At 41.8% G+C, this 23,965-nt stretch overlaps 1 protein-coding gene and 1 long non-coding RNA gene across 3 annotated transcripts; both read left to right on the forward strand.

Moving 5' to 3' along the window:
* Positions 1–373: 373 nt before the first annotated feature.
* On the forward strand, positions 374–21,299 carry LOC137356376 (uncharacterized). Of its 2 annotated transcripts, XR_010971039.1 has the most exons (5): positions 392–451; positions 735–862; positions 1,364–1,447; positions 10,379–10,463; positions 21,015–21,299. It is a non-coding gene; the product is annotated as an uncharacterized lncRNA (long non-coding RNA). The 2 variants fall into 2 exon arrangements; XR_010971040.1 differs by lacking the exon at positions 735–862 and having other exon boundaries at positions 374–451.
* Positions 21,300–23,572: 2,273 nt separating this feature from the next.
* On the forward strand, positions 23,573–23,965 carry LOC137356139 (histone H2A-like). Its single transcript, XM_068021944.1, has one exon. The coding sequence runs from the start codon at positions 23,573–23,575 to the stop codon at positions 23,960–23,962; it is 390 nt and encodes a 129-aa protein (XP_067878045.1). The 3' UTR covers positions 23,963–23,965.

Genomic DNA, 23,965 nt, shown 5'->3' on the forward strand with positions numbered 1-23,965 from the left:
TGAAATTAACTCTGCAAAGTCCCAGCAAACACACCGGATCCCTCAGTCTTCCCATGTTTCTGTCCGATTGTTTTGAGAGGAGAGGCTCAATAATAACAAACACCCTGCAGAGACAGATCACAATTTGAACATCTACATTGGACTAGCTGCCAGTTTTATATGTTCCATGTTGCCCCACACCTCCCCTCCCTCCCTCCCTCCACCCTAACCCCATGTTCGGCTTTTCAAATCGGACATTGATGAATGTGAAATGGGGAAAGTTCCCATTGAATTTTGAATGTTGAATTGCTGCAGAGATCTGCGCACGCGCGATATAGGCCAGTCCAACTGGAGGTCAAAATGAGAAGGGCGCATGCGCACCCCTTCCCCCAGCACTGTCTCTGAGCGTCATTCACTGAGTGAGCGGACGATTGTTTAAATCAGCTGCAAATGGAGACATTACAAGCCTGGGGTAAGTGAACAAACAGTATCTGCTCACAGCAGTACAACAGATTTGGGCCCGTGTCTGCCGATGTGCTGATAGATTAGCATTGATTACCGGGTACATTCAGCGGGAGTGGGGGACAGTTTGTAATGTACATTGTGGAGCAGGAACTGGTCCTGGAACATGGAGTGAGCTGGGGGGGGGGGGGGAAGGGAGAGGTCTTTCTCAGGCAGTGTCTGGACAGGGAGAGAGAGACAGAATATGATGAACTCACTATTGAAAATCATTGCTGATTTCTCTCTCCAAACAGTAATGAATGTTATAATAAAAAGCAAAATACTGCGGATGCTGGAAATCTGAAATAAAAACAAGAAATGTTGTAAATACTCAGCAGGTCTGGCTGTATCTGTGGAGAGAGAAGCAGAGTTAACGTTTCAGGTCAGTGACCCTTCTTCAGTAATGAATGTTCCTGGTTCAGATCCAGTATCTCACTATTTATTGTTATTGGATAGTGAATAGCAGAAAAAAATGTCTGAACAATAAAGATGCGGCAGATTTGAAAGGACCAGGTGAGAAGATTAAAGACACTTTTTTAAACAGTGCTTACTTGTTGTCCGTTGAACAATGGGACATGGAAATAGAAATCTGGCTTACGCAAATGTCGCTCCTCGATCGGGTATTCCAATTCATGGAGCAGTGCGGGGCTTGGGTTGTTTCTGAATGTCACAAAATTGTTATAAAACCGCTCCAAATACCTGGCAAGTAGAAGCAGAGTTCTGTAGTACTGCAGTGGACTCAGGCACTGACACTACTTGTGTTGTTAACTTTCCTTTTGTGATTGTTCAGAATGATTATTATTGAAAAGATTACTTTGATCACTTTTCTGTCTTCTCACTCAGCTGTTATTCAAGTATAAGAGTTGCCTTTCTTTTCCTGCAGGCAAACACTTGAAGGAACTAGAATGAAAGTCGTGATTCCTCGACAGAAGAAAACGTGCATCCAGCTCGTTCCAATACACATTAGGTACAGTATCACTCACAAAGCACACTGACATGGTCAGGTCGTCATTTCCACTGTAACGAACAAAATAAGTAGTCAGACCCAGACTGATTCCAAGGTCGAGAGACACATTATCAATCCAATAGTCAAATAGAGCAGTAGAGATAGGAGTTGTTTCGATTTCTCTCCAACTGATTGGTAGATACATCAATCACAGTCCAAAAACATACACATTATCAGATTTGAATACACTGTGTCACCTTGGCTACAATTCAAATATCAAATCTTAAACAGAACAGACAAAATGTACCTGATTGAAAGCGACAGAATGAATCCCAATAACATACCCCACAATATAAACTGAGCTACAAATTACACAGCAGTCCAAACATGTCACTAAGGATCAGACAACAACATACACGATTAATTCATTCTCTACAAACCGATGGAATTTGACATTACATAGTTAGTTAGTTGGAGATGCAGCACTGAAACAGGCCCTTCGGCCCATCGAGTCTGTGCCGACCATCAACCACCCATTTTTTACTAATCCTACATTACTACCACATCCCCACCTGTCCCTATATTTCCCTACCACCTACCTATACTAGGGGCAATTTATAAAGACCAATTAACCTGGCAACCAGCAAGTCTTTGGCATGTGGGAGGAAACCGGAGCACCCGGAGGAAACCCACACAGACACAGGGAGAACTTGCAAACTCCACACAGGCAGTACCCAGAATTGAACCCGGGTCGCTGGAGCTGTGAGGCTGCGGTGCTAACCACTGCGCCACTGTGCCGCACCAAATCAAGTCATGCTCTAAATTTGAAAGATCGTCATTCATAATTGCTTTTGCAGAGCTACAAATTGGATATCCAGCTGCAACTCACAAACAAGAATTGAATAAAACCTACAGCAATAAAATATTGTTAATCCTTATTTTAAATTAAACACAACTAAACACATATTGATACATTAATGAGTTAAACAAAGCGTTGCCAACACAGTGCCTGCGATACACCTTAAGTCCTGAATACAGCAGAATCTCAACTCACATACAGCACAAAGGCACATAGATGCAGAGTGAATCCTCCAGTCAAACAGGGTGCCAGAGCCTCACAGATCAAGAATGAATCACGTATACAGACACAGTATCAGTAACTTACATATATTGAATGTGTCTATCCTGTGTGCACAGTAGAGATACTGGCAGATACAGAATGTCTGCCACACTTACATACTCCCCCATAGACAGAAACATCAGGAATGCATTCCAAACACACATTCAGTACCAGAGACTGTCAAATTCAGAATAAACCCGACATTCACACACAGGACCAGAGACTGAAAGTCCTGAATGTGGCCCACATTCGTATACATATCCTTAACCCTTATCCAATAGGTATGAGCTTCTTGCTCCCTGTGTGGACGAGGGCACAGGCTGCAGGGAGGATGAGCCAACTGTCCACAGCACCGTGGTTCAGAGCGCTATTCAAGTGGGGGGATGAGTAATCGGGGATTGCAGATTTAGGGGAATAGATTCCATTCTCTGCATCAATAACAGGGAGTCCCAAAGGCTGTGTTGCCGACCTGGTGCCAAGATTAATGACATCTCTTCTTGACGGGAGAGTAACTTGTGTGGGAGGGGAAGGATCCAGCTGTCTTGGTCCACATAGGTAGAACAAGGAATCCGGTTCTGCTCAGGGCCTATGAGCAGCTCGGGGCTAAATTAAAAAGCAGAACCAGAAAGGTAATACTCTCCAGAATGCTACCAGAGCAACGTGCAAATTGGTGTAGGGTAAATCAGATTATAGAGGTAAACGTATGGCTCAAAGATTGGTGTGGGAGAAACAGGTTCCAATTCCTGGGGCACTGGCACCAGTACTGGGAAAGGAGAGAGCTGTTCCACTGGGACAGGCTTCATTTGGACCATGCTGGGACCAATGTCCTGGCGAATCATATAACTAGGTTGTAGATAGGGCGTTAAATTTATTAATGTGGGGTGGGGGGTGGCGTTCAATTGAAGGGAAGTTTAAAAAATCAAAAAGGAACGAGAGAACAAAGGTACAGAGTAGTGAAGAGGCAAATGGTAGTCAAAGTATGACAGGAAGGTGCAGCTAATATAAGCAGCAGAGTTCAGCAGAAATTAGAACCAGAATGAATAATAATGATAAAAAGTCAAAGCCTCTTTATCTGAATGAACACAGCATTTGTAACAAGATAGATCAGTTGGCGGCACAAATAGAAATAAATGAATGTGACTTGATAGCTATTACAGAGACGCAGTTGCAGGGTGACCAAGACTGGAAACTCAATATTCAAGGGTATACAATGTTCTGGAAAAATAGGCAAAAAGGAAAAGGAGGTGGGGTAACTTTGTTAATAAAGGAAGGTATCAGTGCGGTGTTGAGTAGTGAATTAGGTGCAATAGATCATGATGTGGAATCGGTTTGGGTGGAAATAAGGAATAGCAAATGGAAGAAGTCACGGGTGGGAGTCATCCCGAAGAGCTGTCTCACAGAAGGACAAAGTATAAATCAGGAAATAATGGAGCCGTGTAAGAAGGGTGCTACAATAGTCACGAATGATTTTAATCTGCATATTGACTGGACAAATCAGATTGGCAGAGGTAACATGGAAGGTGAATTTGTAGAGTACATCAGGGACTGTTACTTCGATCAATACATTGCAGAACATACCCAGGAACAGGCTATTTTGGATCTAGTAATGTGTAATGTGATAGGATTAACAAGAGATATTGTAGTTAAGGATCCTCTATGGGGTAGCAATCACAACATGGTAGAATTTCAAATTCAGTTTGAGGCGAGCAACTCGGGTCTCAAACCAGTGTCCTCAACTTAAACAAGGGTAATTGCTGTGGTATGAAGAAAGAGTTGTCTAAAGTGGGCTGGGAAAATGGACTAAGGGGAAGGTCAGTGGATGAGCAGTGGCAGACATTTCAACAGATATTTCATAATGCTGAGCAAAAATTTATCCCAGTCAAAAAGAGAAGGATGAACCATCTGTGGTTAATAAATGCTGCCAAGGAGAATATCCAATCAAAAACGAAGGCATACCAAGAGGCAAAAACTAGTGGTGGGCCAGGGGATTGGGAATATTTTAGGAATCAGCAACGGATTACTAAAAAGTGAATAAAGAGGGGGAACATTGATTCTGACAGTAAATTGGCAAGAAATATATAAACAAACAGCGAGAGCTTCTCCGGGTATATAAAAAGAACGATAGTAGCTAAAGTGAGTGAGGGGACCTCAGAGGATGCAACTGGAGAACTGATAATGGGGAACAGGGAAATGGCAAATAATTTATACCAATATTTTGCCTTGGTCTTCACACATTACACATACTCACATAGCAGACGTTGATTGCTGCAGAAAAAGGAAATGAGCACACAGACACCTATAAGGAACTGTAAGACACAGATAACAACACAAACCTACAGACCAGAAATCGAAAGATTCAGAGAAAAAAAAACCCATATCACACACTAGAGTTTGAAAGATACAGAATAAACCCACACTGTCATACCTTAACTTTACAGTTACAAATTAAAACTGAGACTCCCATACCAGAAACCAACAGGTGCAAAGTGAAACTCTGTCAAGTAACAGCAACTGACAGGTACAGATCAAAAACCAGATTCATATCACAGAAAATAACAGGTGCAGAATAAAACAACAGTCACACATCAGAATCTGGCAGGTCGAGAAATAAACCACCTTACTTTACCATAAACTGCCAGGTATAGACTAAAACAGATATTCATTTACTATCAATGGACAGGGACAGATCTAATCCTTCATTCACTTAACAGAAGCAAAAAGGTATAGGATAAAGAATGTACTCAAATTCCAAAGATTGAAAGATCCAGAATAAACCCACATTCACATACCAGAAACTGACAGGAAAAGATTGAAATCTTCACACATTTCAGAAAGTAACTGGTACAGAATAAATGCCTCCCTCACATGTGAGAAACTGGTAGATACAGGTTGAAACACAGACTCACACACTAGAAGCCAAAAGGTACAGATTAAAATCTCCATTCACATATCAGAAATTAGGAGATGAAGTATAAAAACCACACTTAACTACCAGAGACTGACAGACACAGAGTGAAATCCATAGTGAATTGTAAGAAATTTACAGTTAGAGAGGGAAAGTCTGTGATGCATAACAGAGAGTGACAGGTACAAAGAAAACCTGACAATTGGCACTTCAGACACTGACAAATACAGAGCAAAACATACGCATAAGGAAGAAGATTCATATACCAGATACTGACAGATACCGACTAAAACTCGCACACAGGTAAAAGAAACTGAGAGGTTCAGAATAAAATTGGCAGTCACATACCAGAGAATGACATGTACAAATTAAACCTCAGAGCCATATGTCAGAAACTGGCATGTAGAGATTAAAAATCACATTCACATCCGAGACAATGTAGAGATGTGGTGAAAAATCCACAATCAAAAACCAGAATGTACCCCTTACTCTTGCAACAGATATTGACAGCGACAGGATAAAAACCACAGCAACACATTAGAAATTTAAGGGCACAGGTTAAACCTTAAATTGGCCTAACTGGACACTCAAAGATGAAGTGTGAACCCCCACTCATATTCCCAAGAATGGAATATTAACGGTCAAATCCACACTCACATATTCTGAACTCATGGGGACAAAGTACAAGCCAGACACACAGACTCAGCAAAATCTGAAAGATACAGAATAAGACAGTTCTCACATAAAACAGGTACAGATATACTCACACTCAAAATCAGAAACTGACAGAGATAAATTGTAGACTAGGGAATTGAGACGTAAACATGCTGGGACCAGTGTTCTGGCAAACTGCATAACTAGGGAAGTAGAGAGGGCTTTGAATGAAACAAAGGGGTAGAGGGATCAATCTTGGGTAGGTGCAACAAATCAAGGTGTAGAGTCAAGGTAAGAGAGCAGAATAGTAATGTGGGAAATGAAGACCAGTGAATGGCGGAAGGGACAGAGAGAAAAAAACCGAAGAACACAGCAACAGTCAACACGAGGGGTTACAAAGATAACAAAAGTATAAGGCTCTGTATGTGAATGCACATAGCATTCATAACAAGGTAGAGGAACAGATAGTGCACATTGAAGTAAATCAATATGATATAATAGCCATTACAGAGACTTGGTTGCAAGATAACAATGGTTGGGTCCTGAATATTGAGGGGTATACAGCATTCAAGAAGAATAGGAAGTTAGATAAAGGTGATGGGGCTGCACTGTTAATCAAGGATGGCGTTGGTACAATAGTTAGAGATGACCTTGGTTCAGGAGATCTCGATGTAGAATCGGTTTGGGTGACGATGAGGAATAGTCAGGGAAAGAAGTCACTAGTGGGAGTTGTGTACAGGCCACCGAGCAATAATGACAATGTAGGGTGAAGTATACATGAACAAATTTTGGGTGCTTGTGATAAAGGGATGGAAATAATAATGGGGATTTTATTCAACATATAAACTGGAAAAATGAGATTGGTTATAGGAGCCTGGGCGAAGAGTTCATAGAATGCTTTTGAGATAGTTTCTTTGAGCAGTACATTCTAGAACCAGGTTATATTAGATTTGGTATTGTGTAATTTGACAGGATTAATTAATGACCTCAGAGTAAAGGCACCTCGAGGTAACAGCAACCACAATATGACTGAATTTTGCATCCAGTTTGAAATTGAGAGGAGTGGGTCTAAGACGAGTATTTTAAACTTAAATAAGGACAACTAGGTGGGCATGAAAGCTGAGCTGGCTGAATTGAACTGGGTTACTAGGCTAGGAGATAAATCAACAGAGAAGCAGTAGCAGACATTGAAGGCTATATTTCTGAATGCTCAAAGGAAGTATATTCCTACAGTAAAGTAAAATTCTAAGGGGAGGACCCACCATCCATTGTTCACTAAAGAAGTTAAGGATAGCCTCAACCTTAAGGAAAAAGCATATAATTGTGCAAAGGTGAGGGGCAGGTCAGATGATTGGTTAGAATGTAATGAATGCAGAGAATGACTGAAAGATTAATCAGGGGAAAATAAATTAGATTATGACAGCAAACTAGCTAGAAATGTAAAAACAGATAGCAAGAGTTTCCATAGGTATTTAAAAAGGAAAAGTGTAAGTAAAGTGAGTGTTGGTCCTTCAGAGAATGAGAATGGGGAGTTAATAGTAGATAATAAGGAAATGGTGGTTGAAATGAACAATTATTTGGCTTCTGTCTTCACTAGAGGATACACAAAATATTTCAGTAATAGCAGTAAATCAGGAGGTGGAAGGAAGAGAGGAAGTTGGTGAAGTTACAATCACCAGGGAAGTGGTACTGAGTAAACTGATGGAGCTGCTGGCTGACAAGTCTCTGGGTCCTGATGGGATTCATCCTCGGGTCCTTAAAGTTATGGCTGCTGAAATAGTTGACTCGTTATTTTTTCAAGATATGCGAGATTCTAGAAAGGTTCCATCAGACTGGAAAGTAGCAAATATAACCCCTCTATTCAAGAAGGTGTGGTGGCAGAAATTGGGTAACTAAAGGCCAGTTAGCTTGACCCCGGATTCAGGGAAGGCATTAGAATTGATCATTCAGGAGGCTATAGCTGGGCCTTTAGAAAAACACAAGGTCATTGGAAATGTTCAGCATGGCGATGTGAAAGGGAAATCAGGTTAACCAAAGTATTAGAGTTCTTTCAAGGAGGAAAATGCACTGGGGATAAAGGAGAGCCCATTGACATACAGTATTTGGTTTTCAAGAAGGCCTTTGTCAAGGTGTCACATGAAAGGTTATTGTGCAAAGCAGGAGTTCATGGTGTAGTGGGTAACTTAATTAGCATGGATAGAAGATTGGCTGGCTGACAGAAAACATTCTGATCGGGAGGATGTGATAAGTGGAGTAACACAGGGGTCTGTGCTGGGCCCACAACTTTTTACAATTTATATCCATGACCTAGATGAGGGGAGCAATGGCATGGCAGTTAGATTTGCAGATGACACACAGATCGGTAGGAAAGTGTGTTGTGAAGAGGACAGAAGGAGGTTGCAGACCTTTATAGATGGTTGAGTGAGTGGTCAGAAATCTGGCAGATGAAGTGTAATGTGAAAAAATGTGAAGTTGTTCACTTTGTCTGGAAGATTCAAAAAACAAAGTATTACTTAAATGGAGAACAACTGCATAATTCCGAGGTGCAGAGGGATCTAGGTGTTCTGGTGCATGAGTCATGAAAAGTTAGTATGCAGGTACAGCAAGTCATCAAGAAGGAAAATGGAATACTATCCTTTATCATGAGAGGAATTGAAAATAAATGGAAGAATGTTATGCTTCAGTTATACAGGGCATTGGTGTGACCACATCTTGAATACTGCGTGCAGTTTTAGTCTCCATATTTCAGGAAGGAAGTAAATGTGTTGGAGGCGTTTCACAGGAGGTTTATTAGATTGATACCTGGAATGAGTGGGTTGTCTTATGAGGAAAGGTTGGACAGACTGGGCTTTTCTTCACTGGAGTTTAGAAGAGTGAGGGGAGACTTGATTGAAGTGTATAACATCCTGAATGGTCTTGACAAGTGGATGGGGAAAGGATGTTTCCTCTTGTGGATGAGTTCAGAACTCGGGGGTGCTGTTTTAGAATTAGGGGTCACCATTTTAGGACAGAGATGAGATTTTTTTCTCTCCGAGGGTTGTGCAACTTTGGAATTCTCTGCCTCAGAAGGTGGTGGAGGTGGGGTAATTGAATATTTTTAAGGCAGGGGTAGATAGATTCTTGTTAGGCAAGGGAATCAAAGATTATCAGGCATAGATGGGAGTGTGGAATTCAACTCAGAAATTGATCAGCCATGAACAAATTGAATAGCGGAGCAAGCTCGAGCGGCTGAATGGTCTACTTCTGCTAATTCAGCAGGACTGGGGGACTGTTTGTAATATGCACTGTGAAGCAGGAACTGGTCCCGGAACATGGAGTGAGCCAGGGGAAAGGGAGAGGTCTTTCTCGGGCAGTGTCTGGACAGGGAGAGAGAGACAGAATATGATGAACTCCCTTTTAAAAATCATTGCTGATTTCTCTCTCCAAACTGTAATGAATATTCCTGGTTCGGATTCAATATCTCACTGTTTGTTGTTGTTGGATAGTGAATTGGGTGGCAGAGTGGCCCAGTGACTAGCACCGCAACCTCACAGCTCCAGTGACATTGGTCCGGTTCTTCGTACTGCTTGTGTGGATTTTGCAACTTTTCCCTGTGACTGCATGGGTTTCCACTGGGTGCTCTAGTTTCCTTCCACATGCCAAAGACTTGCAAGTTGATTGGTAAATTAGCCATTACAAAAAAAAAAATGCCCCTGGTGTAGGTATGTTGTCGGAGAATAGTGGGGACTTGATAGGGAAAAATGGGATTAATAAAGGAATGGTATAAATGGGTGGTTGATGGTCAGGAAGGACTCGATGGGCTGAAGGGCCTGTTTAGGTACTGTATATCTTTATGAATGGCGGGAAAAAAATGGCTGAATAATTTAGACACGGCAGATTTTCAAAGACTGTCTATTGCAGGATCAGGAGAGGAGATTAAGGACACTTTTTTAAACAGTTATTACTTCTTGTCCATTGAATAATTGGACATGGAAATAGAACTCTGGCTTGTGCAAATGTCACTTCTCCATTGAGTCGTCCGTGTCATTGAGCAGTGCAGGGCATGGGTTGTTTCTGAATGTCACAAAACTGCTGTAAAACTGCTCCAAATACCTGGGAAACAGAAGCAGAGTGCTGCAGTACTGCAGTGGACTCAGACACTGACACTGCTTATGTGTGAACTTTCCTTTTGTGATTGCTCAATGATTATTATTGAAAATATTACATTGATCACTTTTGTGTCTTCTCACTCACCTGTTCTTCAAGTGTAAGAGTTACCTTTTTTTTCTGCCAGGCAAACACTCGGAAGGAACCAGAACGAAAGTCATGACTCATCAATAGATGGAAAAGTACCTCCAGCTCGTTCCAACACATATTAGGTACAGTATCAGTCACAAAGTACAGTGACACGGTCAGGTCATCATTTCCACTGTAACAAACAAAACAAGTAGTCAGACCCAGACTGATCCCAAAGAGACACATTATCAATCCAATAGTCAAACAGAGCATAGAGGTAGTATTTGTTTCTATTTCTCTCCAACTGACTGGTAGAGACATGAATCACAGTCCAAAAACACACACATTATCAGATTTAAATACACTGTGTCACCTTGGCTACAATTCAAATACCAAATCTTAAACAGAACAGACAAAATGTACCTGATTGAAAGCTACAGAATGAATCCCAATAACGTACCCCACAATATAAACTGAGCTACAAATTACACACCAGTGTAAACATGTCACTAAGGGTCAGACAAAAACATACAGGATTAGTTCATTTACTACAAACCGATGGAATTTGACATTACATATCAGGTCATACTCTAAAATTGAAAGATTGTCATTCACAATTGCTTTTGCAGAGCTACAAATTGGATAAAAAGCTACAACTCACAAACAAGAATTGAATAAAACCTACAGCAATAGAACATCGTTAATCCATATTTTAAATTAAACACAAGTAAACACATATTGATACATTAACGTGTGAAACAAAGAGTTGTCACCACAATGCCTGAGATACATATGAAGTACCGGATATTCCAAAATTCTGTAGACTCTGGAGCAGTTCGTACAGATTGGAGGGTGGAAAATGTAACCTCACTATTTAAAACAAGGAGGGAGAGGAAAAAAAGGAATTACAGACGAATGAACCTTACAACAGTGGTGGGGAAAATGCTGGAGTCTGTTATAAAGGATGTGATAGTTTTACGAAAGGGAAGTCATGCTTAATAAATCCACTGGAGTTTTTTGAGGATGTAACTAACAGACTCGATAATGGAGAACTAGTGGATGTGGTGCATTTGGATTTTCAGAAGGCTTTTGACAAGGTCTCACATAAGAGGTTCGTGTGCAAAATTAAAGCACATGGGATTGGGGGTAATATACTGGCAGGGATTGGGAATTAGTTGACAGACAGGAAACAGAGTAGGAATAAATGGGTATATTTCTGGGTGGCAGGCAGGGTCCAGTGGGGTACTGCAGGAAACTGTGCTTGAGCCCCAGCTATTCACAATATCTCTTACAGACTTGGGTGAGGGAAGTAAATGTAACATTTCCAGGTTTGCAGATGACACAGAGCTGGGGGTGGGGTTTTGGGGCGGTGTGGGATTGTGAGCTGTGAGGAGGATGCAAAAGGCTCCAATGTGATTTGGACAAGTTGGGTGAGTAGGCAACTGTGTGGCAGATGAAATATAAATAGGATAAAAGTGAAGTTATCCACTTTGGATTTAAAACAGTAAAGCAGATTATTATCTGAATAGTGATAGATAGGGAAAGGGGGAGGTGCAACGAGACCTGGGTGTCCTTGTACATCAGTCGCTGAAAGCAAGCATTCAGGTGCAGCAAGCAATTAGGAAGGAAAATGGTATGTTGGCCTTCATTGCAAGAGGATTTGAGTATCGGAGCACAGATGTCTTACTGCAGTTATACAAGGCCTTGGTGAGACTCATCTGGAGTATTTAGAGTCATAGAGTGATACAGCACTGAACCAGGCCCTTTGGGCAACCGAGTCTGTGCTGACCAACAACCACCCATTTTTATACTAATCCTACATTAACCCCATCCGACCAACAATCACCTATTTATACTAATCCTACATTAATCCCATATTCCCTACCTCTACCCACCTTCCCTACCACCAACCTATACTAGGGGCAATTTACAATGGCCAATTTACCTATCAACCTGCAAGTCTTTGGCTGTGGGAGAAAATCAGAGCACCCGGCGGAAACCCACATGGTCACAGGAAGAACTTGCAAACTCCGCACAAGCAGTACCCAGAACCAAACCCACGTCGCTGAAGCTGTGAGGTTGTGGTGCTAACCACTGTGCCGCTGTATTGTGTGTAGTTTTGGTCTCTTTATCTTAGGAATTTTGTTCTCGCCTTGTTTCCTGGGATGGCAGGATTGATGTCAAGTAGGCCTACATTTACTTTGGTTTAGAAGAATGAGAGGGGATCTCATAGAAACCTATCAAATTCTAACAGGACTAATCATGCTGAATGCAGGGAGGATGTTCCCGATGGCTGGGGAGTCCAGAACCAGGGGTCACAGTCTCAGGATACGGGGTATGCAATTTAGAACTGAGATGAGGAGAAATTTCTTCACTTAGAGGATGGTGAACCTCTGGAGTTGTCTACCACAGAAGGCAGTGGAGGCCAAGTCATTAGATATATTCAAGAAGGAAATAGATATATTTCTTAATGTCAAAGGGATCAACTGATATGGGGAGAATGTGGAATCAGGGCACTGAATTCGACAAATAGCCATGATCCCTATTTAAATGGTGAAGCAAGCCCTTTGGGGGGCCTTCTCCAGCTCCTATTTTCTATGTTTCTATGAATACAGCAGAATCCCACACTCACATACAGTACATAGGCACCGAGGTGCAGAATGAATCCTACACTCAAACAGAGAACAAGAGCTTCAGAGATCGAGAATGAATCACAAATACAGACACAGTATCAGTAACTTACATATATTGAATGAGTCCAACATGTGTGCACAGTACAGATACTGGCAGATACAGAATTTCTCACGCATGTACATACTCCCCGAGAGACAAACACAAAGAGAATGAATTCCAAACACACATTCAGTACCAGAGACTGTCAAATTCATAATGAAGCCTAAATTCACACACAGGATCAGAGACTGAAAGGTACAGAATGTGGTCCACAGTCAGATCATTATCCTTATCCTCAGCCCTTATCCATGAGGTATGAGGTTGTTGCTCCACATGTGGACGAGGGCACAGGCTGCAGGGAGGATGAGCAAACTGACCACAGCACCATGGTTCTGAGTGCCATTCAAGTGGGAGGTTTAGTAATAGGGGATAGCATAGTTTGGGGAATAGATACCGTTCTCTGCAGCAAAGACAGGGAGTCCTGAAGGCTGTGCTGCCTACCTGGTGCCAAGATTAAGGACATCTCTTCTGGACTGTAGAGGAACTTGGAGTGAGATGGGAAGGATCCAGTTGTCATGGTCCATATAGATATCAACGCTATAGGTAGGACTTGAAAGAGGTTCTGCTGAGGTACAAGGAACAGCTTGGGGTTAAATTAAACAACAGAACATCAAAGGTAATACTCTCCAGATTACTACCTGAGCCATGTGCAAATTGGCATAGGGTAAATAAGATTGGAGAGGTAAACGTGTGGCTCAAAGTTTGGTGTGTGAGTAATGGGTTCCAATTCATGCAGCAGTGGCACCAGTACTGGGGAAGGAGAGAGCTGTTCCATTGGGATGGGCTTCATTTGAACCATGCTGGGACCAGTGTCCTGTTGAATCGTATAACTAGGGTTGTAGATATGACTTTAAAGTAATTCGTGGGGAGAAGGTTTCAATTGAAGGGAAGTTTAAAAAATCAAAAAGGAATGAGAAAGCACTGGTGCAGGCTAGTGAAGAGACATATGGTAATCAAAGTGTGACAGGGAGGTGTCGAAAATATTAGCAGAAGAGTGCAGCAGAAATTAAAACCAGAATGACTAATAATGGTAAAAAGTCAAAGCTTAAGGCTCTTGAACTGAATGCACCCAACATTTGGGAAAAGGTAGATGAGTTGATGGCACAGATAGAAATAATTGAATGTGACTTGATAGCTGTTACAGAGACGTAGTTGCAGTGTGACCAAGACTGGAAACTCAATATTCAACGTTCTGGAAAAATAGACAAAAAGAAGAAGCAGGTAGGATAGCTTTGTTATCAAAGGAAGGTATCAGTCCAGTGGTGAGTGGTGATATAGGTGCAATAAATCATGATGTAGAATCAGTTTGGGTGGAAATTAGGAATAGCAAGGGGAAGAAGTCACGGGTGGGATTCGACTATAGGTCCCTTACGTGTTGGCTCACTGTAGGACAAAGTATAAATCGGGAAATAAAGGTGCCATGTAAGAAGGGTGGCAGAATTGTTATGGGTAATTTTAATCTACATATTGACTGGACAAATCAGATTGGCAGAGGTAACATGGAAGATAAATTTGTAGCATGCATCAGGGACTGATACTTAGAGTAATACATTGCAGAACCTACCCGGGAACAGGGTATTTTAGATCTAGCAATGTGTAATAAGGTAGTATTAATAAGAGATATTGTAGTTAAGAATCCTCTGGTGTGTAGTGATCACAACATGGTATAATTTCAAATTCAGTTTGAGGGCGAGCAACTCGGGTCTCAAACCAGTGTCCTTAACTTGAAAAAGGCAATTGCAGTGGTATGAAGAAAGAGTTGTCTAAAGCGGGCTGGGAAAATAGCGTAAGGGGAAAGTTAGTGGATGAGCAGTGGCAGGCATTTAAACAGATAGTTCATAATGCTGAGCAAAAAATTAATCCCAGTCAAAAAGAGAAGGATGAACCACCCATGATTAACAAATTCAGTCAAGGAGAGTATCCAATCAAAAACTAAGGCATACAAAGCGGCAAAGATTAGTGGTCGGCCGGACAATTGGGAATTTTTTTAGGAACCAACAGCGGATGACTAAAAAGCGAATAAAAAGGGAGAAAATTGATTATGAAAGTAAATTGGCAAGAAATATAAAAACAAACAGCGAGAGCTTCTATGGGTATATAAAAAGAGAGTAGCTAAAGAGAGTGTGGGACTTTGGAGGATGTGACTGTAGAATTGATCACAGGGAAGAGGGAAATGGCAGATAATTTAAACCAATATTTTGCATCTGTCTTCACAGTGGAGGACAGTATAAACTTCCCACAGATATCAGATAATCAAGGGCCTAATAGGAAGAAAGATCTTGTTACAGTCTCTATCACGAGGGAAAAAGTACTTGACAAACTAATGGGACTAAAGGCAGACAAGTCGCCAGGACCTGAGGCCTGCATCCTAGAGTTTTAAACCAAGTGGCTGCAGAGGTAATGGAAACATTGGTCAAAATATTCCAGATCTCAGTGGATTCCAGGAGGGTCCTAGCAGATTGGAAAACCATTAATGTGATGCCCCTGTTCACGAAGGGAGGGAGACAAAAAAGCAGAAAACGATAGGCCAGTCAGTCTAATATCTGTCATTGGGAAAATGCTGGAGTCCATTGTGAAGGAAGAAATAGCAGGATATTTAGAAAAGCTTAATGCAATCAAACCAAGTCAACATGGTTTTGTGAAAGGGAAATCATGTTTGATAAATTTGCTGGAGTTCTTTGATGATATAACAAGCAGAGTTGATAAACTGGTACCGGATGCTGTGGTGTATTTGGATTTCCAGAAGGCATTCGATAAAGAGCTACATTAACGATTATAGCACAAGACAGGAGCTCATGAGGTATTGTGGGTAATGTATTAACATGGATTGAGGATTGGTTGACACACAGAAGACAGAGTCGGGATTAATGGGTCTTTTTCAGGTTGGAAAGATTTAACTAGTGGAGTGCCACTAGGATCAGTCCTGGGCCCTCAATTATTTACTATCTATATGAATGACTTGGAGGAGGGGCAGAGTGTAATATATCCACATTTGATGATGATCCAAAAATAGGTGGGAAGACATGCTGTCATGAGGATGTAAGGAATCTGCAAAGGATATGGACAGGATGAGTAAGTGGGCAAAACCTTGGCAGATGGAGTTTAATGTAGGAAAGTGTGAGGTCATGTACTTTGGTAGGAAGAATCAAAAGGCAGATGATTATTTAAATGGAGAGAGACTCCAAAAAAGTGCAGCACAGAGGGATCTGGGTTCTTGTCCTTGAAACACAAAAGTTAGGATTCCGGGTCAGCAAGCAATTTAAAAGACAAATGGAATTTTGGCCATTATTGCCAGGGGGTTGGAGTTTAAAAATGGGATAGTCTTGTTGCAACTGTGCAGGGTGTTGGTGAGGCCGCACATGGAGTACTGTGTACAGTTTTCATCCCCGTATTTAAGAAAGGATATCCGAGCATTGGAGGCAGTTCAAAAGCGATTCACTCGGCTTATACCTGAGATGAAGGTGTTGACTTATCAAGAATGGTTACACAGGTTAGCCCTTTATTCATGACAGTATAGAAGAATGAGGGGTGACCTTATTGAAACGTATAAGATTCTGAGGTGGCTTGACAGGGTAGATGCTGAGAAGATATTTCCGCTAATGGGGGAATTTCGAACTGGGGGACATAGTTGCAGAATAAGGGGACACTCATTTAAAACTGAGATGCAAAGGAATTTCTTCTCTCAGAATGTAGTGACTGTCTGGAATTCCCTACCCCAGAGAGTTTGTGGAGGCGAGATTACTAAAAGTATTTAAAGAGGAGGTAGATGGACCTTTGAAATGTTGGGGAGTTGAGGGCTATGAGGAGCTGGCATGAAAGAGGAGTTGAGGTCTGAGGCAGATCAGCCATGATCTTATTGAATGGCGGGGCAGGTTTGAGGGGCCGAATGGCATGCTCTTACTCCTGTTTCTTATGTTCTTAGGCTCTGAAATAAATAACATAAGAAACAGGAGCAAGACTAGGCCATTTGACCCCCCTGCCTGCTTTCCATTCATTAAAATTATGGCTGATCTGATTGTGGTCTTAACTTCAATTTCTTGGCTTCCCCCATAACCCTTTATTCCATTGTAGATCAAAAATCTGTCTGGCAGATCAGAGAATGACAGCTATATAATGCATCCCATACTCAATTACAGTACATGAAACTGATGGACACAGGGCAAATTTCATTGACATAGAGTAGTAGAGAATAAAAAGCACAATGAGAGCCACAGAATAAACAACACATTCACATACAATACCAGAGACAGAGATATTGAATGAATCTCAGGCTCACTGTCAGTGGCAGTTACTGATGAAAAATGAATTTATCCGTACACATATTCAGTTTGAGAGACTGATTGGTACATAAGTATATTCATACTCACAGGGAGTAGCAGAAACTGACATACACCACATTAATCCCACCTCACACAGAGTACTGGAGCCTGAAATGATGAATTGGAACCAGATATAATCACAAAATAGATAATAAATGTTACTGAATAAAGTACACATTTACATGTGTCAAATTCATTGAGTGATGGTGGTTTAATGCTGACCAAAGCTGCCTTCCAAGCAGTTGACCTCGGTTCCTTCCTGCAGTTCAGGTATCAATTCTAATACCATCCAGCTGCATTGATACCTTAATTGTCAATGTAATTTCAAAAATAAAATTGACAAAATACTCTCATCATCCATGTGCAGCTCCCATATAGCTGAGCTTCAGTTTTCTTTCAATGAGAACTATGTTAACCAAAGCACAAGCCTTTAAACTGATAAATGAGTTCCAAATCAGAAACAATGGCAAAGATCTTTGATAAATAGAGAAAAAAAAAGAAGCCTGTAAATTTCACCAGTTAAACTGAGCTCTGGGTAATGATTGAACCCACAATGATAGACTCACAGACCAGAAACTGACAAGGACAGAGTTCAAGCTACACGCAGATATATCTGAGGCTGCAAAAAACAGACTAAGATGTTTCTCACAGAAAAGAACATAAGAACTAAGAGCAGGAGTAGGCAATTCAGCCCCTCAAACCTGCTCCACCATTCAATACAATCATGGCTGATCTCATTTCGGCCTCAACTCCACTTTCCTGCCCGTTCTCCATAAACCTTCAACACATTATTAATTGAAAATCTGACCATCTTCTCCTTAAATTTACTCAACGTCCCGTCATCCACCACACTCTGGGGTAGTGAATTCCACAGTCACATGACCCTCAGAGAAGTAATTTCTCCTCACCTCTGTTTTAAATCTGCTACCCCTTATTCTGAAACTATGACCTCTCGTTCTGGATTGTCTCACAAGAGGAAACATCCTCTCTGTCTACTTTGTCAATCCCCTGAATCATCTTATATACCTCAATTAGATTTCCCCTCATTCTTCTAAACACTAAAGAGCAAAGGCCTAAACTGCTCAATCTCTCTTCATAAGACAAACCCCTCATCTCTGGAATCAGTCCAGTGAACCTCTTCTGAACTGCCTCCAATGCAACTACATCCCTCCTCAAGTAAGAGGACCAAAACTGTACTTAATACTCCAAGTGCTGTCTCACTAATACCTTGTACAGTTGCAGCAACACTTCCCTACTTCTATACTCTTTTCCTTTCGCAATGAATGCCAAAATTCCATTTGGGTTCCTTAATACCTGCTGCATCTGCATACTAGCTTTCTGCAATTCACGCACGAGAACGCCAACATGCCTCTGTTCCAAAGCACTCTGAAGTTTCTCTCCATTTTGATTATAATTTGACTTTCTATTCTTCTGACCAAAATGGATAACCTCACACTTATCCACGTTAAACTCCATCTGCCACATTTTGGCCCATTCACTTCACCTATCCATATCCATTTGTAAATTTCTTATTTCTTTATTGCAACTTACTATCCAACCTGTTTTCATGTCATCAGCAAATTTGCCTATTGTGCCTTCTGTCCCTGCATCCAAGTCATTAATATAGATTGTAAATAGCTGGGTCACAAGGACCGAACCCTGTGACACCCCACTAGTTATATCTTGCCAACCAGAAAAAGACCCATTTATACTGAACCTCTGTTTTCTGTTGGTTAGCCAATCCTCTATCCAAGCCCATAAATTGGCCCTAACCACATGTGATCTTTTCTTTTGTGCGGCACCTTATCCAATGCTTTCTGGAAGTCCAGATATACTACATCTACAGGATCCCCATTATCCACTTTGCTTGTTACATATTCGAAGAACTCTAGCAAATTAGTCAAACACGATTTACCCTTCATAAAACCATACTGACTCTGATGTATTGCGTTTTGACTTTCCAACTGACCTGTTATTACATTCTTAATAATGGATTCTAACAATTTCCCAATACAGATGGATGTGAAACTAACTGGTTTATAGTTTCCTACTTTCTGCCTTCCTCCCTTTTTGAAGAAGGGCGTTATATTGGCATTTTTCCAATCCACTGGAACCTTTCCTGCATCCAGGGAATTTTGAAATATTATAACCAATGGATCCACTATCTTGCTGCAACTTCCTTTAAGACCCTAGGATGAAGGCTATCATGACCTGGGGACTTGTCTACCTTCAATCCTAATGGTTTGCTGAGTATTTTTTCCTAGTGATGATTGTTTTAAGTTTCTCCCTTTCTATAAACTCTGCATTCCCTGTAACAGACAGGAGCAGAAAAAAACCTGCACTCACAATCAGATACAGACAAATTACAGGTTAGGGATTGAGAGAGAAAGAGTGAAACTTCCATTTGCATACCAGAACCTGAATGATACAGCAAAATAGACAAGAAAACAACACTCACCTGTGAGAGCAGAGTAAAATTATACAAACATACCAGAAACAGAGAAGCATGAAGCAAACCCCACACACACTGCAGAGACTGATAGGTAAAGATCAATACTGTCAGGCACAAAGGAAGTAAAGGTTCAAACGCACACTCACATTTCAGTGGCAGACAAATATCGAGTAAATCCCATACTCCCATAGCAGAAACTGACAAACACGAAGTGAAAACTACACACATACCAGAAACTGACAGGTACAGAACAGAATACATATTTAAATACCAGAAAATAAAACCAACATTCACACACCACAGAATGACAGGTACAGTGCAAACCCCACATCATACTCCAAAAACTGACAGATACAGACTAAATCAATACTCCCGTACCAGAAACAGTCAGGTACAATGGCGATCATTGGACGATATTTAGTTTGTAGGGCAGGGAATTAATAAGTGACACAATGTTTGAACCGGTTGGTGAACGTGCTTGTTTGAGAACTCAAAGTAAACTTGGCTGAAATTTGAACAGTTGGTATTGAAATCACTTCAGCAAATCGATTATTTCAGAGAGGCTGTCAGTGGATCTTAAAAGAGCCGTTGTGCTTGGTGCTTTATTTCTGTACATTGTGGAGATCTACAAGGAGCTGTTGTGCTTGTTCACTGCCTTTGTCCCTTTCGACATGGTGGGCTTGGCAAGCTCCCCCAGGCAGCAACAGGTCCATCGCAACAGAGACGTGCATACAAAAACCGTAAGGAGCAAATGATTGTGGCTGGTGCCATCTTCTGGCCGAAAGTGAGTTGTGCAACGAGAGAACCATTCATTTGTCACTATTTTAATTGGAGAGAAATAACAGAGTGTGGTGGAGACACATTCAATAGAGCCCTTCCAAAGAGAATTGGATAATGATATGAAGAGTAAATCAAAATTACCAAGCTATGGAGAAAAGGCCGGGGAGTGGGACTAGGTCAGCTGCTCTGCAGAAACCTGGCCCAGACAGAATGGGCCGAATGTCCTCTTTCTGTGATGCAACCATTCAATGATTCTATCCTTCAATGGTAACATAAACGTGGTAATGAAAACAAAGTGCTGGATATACCCATCAGGACTAGCAATATCTGCGGAGAGAGGAACTGTTTTAACGTTTCAGGTCTGTGATCTTACATCAGAGTATTTACATTACATTCTGTTTTTATTTCAGATTTCCAGCATCCACAGTATTTTGCTTTGATTGACATCAACTAAACGGTTCTGATTAAAATGCTTGCAAAATATTTGATTAGTCAGAAGGCTATTGTGTGTAGTTGCTCCACAAATGAAGCCTGAGGGGCCTGTTTCCAGAAACAATCTTGTTATATTGGTGAGCAAAGCTGCTTTCCAAGCAGTTGAGTTAGTTTTGATTCCTGGCCATCACAATGACCATCTTTATTGCCCTGTTGAATGTCAGGCTTTAATTCTGGAACTTGAATTAAACTATCTAAAAATGTCAGAGCAATTGATAAAATTCTCATCATCCATGCAGTTCTCACATAAAATGGACCTGTGGTTTCTTTTTATGGCTACTATATATTGAAAAAGCCTTTAAAATAATCATGTTACAGTCTCAAACAAATAGTAAACGTACAGATATTTCCAGCACAGAAGGAAACCATTGGGCCCATCGACTCCATGCCAGCTCTCCATAGATGAATCCAGTCACACTCATTTCCCCACACGATCCTTGTCGCTCTGCAAGTTTATTTCCTTCAGATGCCATCCCAATATCCTCTTGACGTCATTAACTGCCTCAGCTTCTTCCACCCTTGTGGTCAGTGAGTTCCAGGTCATTACCATTCAGTGCAGATAAAGTTCTTTCTCGTATTCCATCGTGGCAGATGGAGTTTAATCCAGACAAATGTGAGGTAATGCATTTTGGAAGATCTAATACAGGTGGGAATTAACCAGTAAGTGGCAGAACCCTTAGGAGTATTGACAGGCAGAGAGATCTGGGCGTACAGGTCCACAGGTCACTGAAAGTGGCAACGCAGGTGGATCAGGTAGTCAAGAAGACATATAGCATGCTTGCCTTCATCATTCGGGGCATAGAGTATAAATATTGGCAAGTCACGCTGCAGCTGTACAGAACTTTAGTTAGGCCACACGTGCAATTCTGGTCGCCACACTCCCAGTAGGACGTGGAGGCTTTGGAGTGGGTACAGAAGAGGTTTACCAGGATGTTGCCTGGTCTGGAGGACATTAGCTATGAGTGGAGGTTGGATAAACTCGGATTGTTTTCACTGGAACGACGGAGGTAGAGGGGCGACAGGATTGAGGTTTACAAAGTTATGAGTGGCATGGACAGAGTGGATAATCAGAAGATTTTTCCCCAGGGTGGAAGAGTCAATTTCCTGGGGACATAGGTTTAAGGTGAGAGGGGCAAAGTTTAGAAGGGATGTGCGAGGCAAGATCCTTACACAGAGGGTGGTGAGTGCCTGGAACTTGTTGCCGGGGGAGGTGGTGGAAGCAGGTACCACAGAGACGTTTAAGAGGCAACTTGACAAATACACGAATAGAAACAAAAACAAGAAATGCTGGATTCACTCAGCAGGTCTGGCAGCATCTGTGGAAAGAGAAGCAGAGTTAACGTTTCGGGTCAGTGACCCTTCTTCGGAACTCAGATGCTGCCAGACCTGCTGAGTGAATCCAGCATTTCTTGTTTTTGTTTCAGATTTCCAGCATCCGCAGTATTTTGCTTTTAATTAAATACATGAATAGGATGGGAATAGAGGGATATGGACCCCGGAAGTGCAGAAGGTTTTAGTTTAGGCAGGCATCAAGATCGGCGCAGGCTTGGAGGGCCTGTTCCTGTGCTGTACTGTTCTTTGTTCTTGCTCAGAATGAAAGACCCAGCACATTCTTAAAAAGACATCTGAAGTCGGTGCTCTTCAGTGACAACCAGCTAAAAGAAACATTTCACAGACAAACGATTTGAAGTGACGCAGGCAGAGCTCAATGACTTAGTTGTCAATCGCGTTAACCACCCGACCACCTAGTCTGCCTGGGCCTAAATAGATGTGCGGTGGAATGATAGGTAGAGAATGAAAAAGTAACAGGCCAGTTCCAACAAAATGGAAATAATTGAAGAGACAGTAACAGAGGGAGTCAGAAGGTCAGGGATGTCGGCAGATAGATTTTTTGGCACATAACACAGAATATCTCTACTCCTCTTTTGTCCTCCACGAAAAGGGATCAATCTATAATCAGTGATGTAGAATTATTATGAAAATTGACCTGAAATGTGTCCGGTTGCAGGATACTGTGAATGAGGCTTTCAGCCGCTGGTTACAGACAGTATCATAAAAAGAAAAGAATAAAGCAGAATACATGGCGGATTACAAAAGCGAATCTGGAACAATCAGGGACAAAATGTGGAATAAAAAAAATTAAAAGTTTTTACAATGTTTTCTGGAAAACAATGTGACCTATAAATGTAATATTCAACATTGAAGCCGCCCCTTGTTTTACAAATATATTGGCGGGCTTTTCAAATGTGAAATATCGTTGGGAGGCTGACAAATTCACGCTCTGATTTTTCGCTCTCAATTCTTGTGATTGGTGAATTGAGCAGCTCTCTGATTGGTTACATGTACAGCACAATGACACCGAGTGCTGACTGACCAATCAGCAGTGTCCCCAACACCATTCCTCCAGAAGGTACAAGGAGGAGGAATGTGGGCGGATCTCAGCATTCTTCGTGAAAGTGTTTGTGAGATTGTTGCAATGTCTGGAAGAGGGAAGACCGGTGGTAAATCTCGGGCCAAACCCAAGTCTCGCTCCTCCCGGGCTGGATTGCAGTTCCCGGTCGGCCGTGTTCACCGCCACCTCAGAAAGGGGAACTATGCTGAGCGGGTGGGTGCCGGAGCCCCGGTCTATCTGGCTGCTGTGCTCGAGTATCTGACAGCTGAAATCCTCGAGCTGGCCGGCAACGCGGCCCGGGACAACAAGAAGAGCCGTATCATCCCCAGACACCTGCAGCTGGCCGTCCGCAACGACGAGGAGCTGAACAAGCTGTTGGGAGGGGTGACCATCGCTCAGGGCGGGGTGCTGCCTAATATCCAGGCCGTGCTGCTGCCCAAGAAAACCAGCGCTCCGAGCACGAAGGGCAAGTGAAGC

This window comes from Heterodontus francisci, chromosome 45 (assembly GCF_036365525.1).
Source record: "Heterodontus francisci isolate sHetFra1 chromosome 45, sHetFra1.hap1, whole genome shotgun sequence".
NCBI classification, from domain to species: Eukaryota; Metazoa; Chordata; class Chondrichthyes; order Heterodontiformes; family Heterodontidae; genus Heterodontus; species Heterodontus francisci.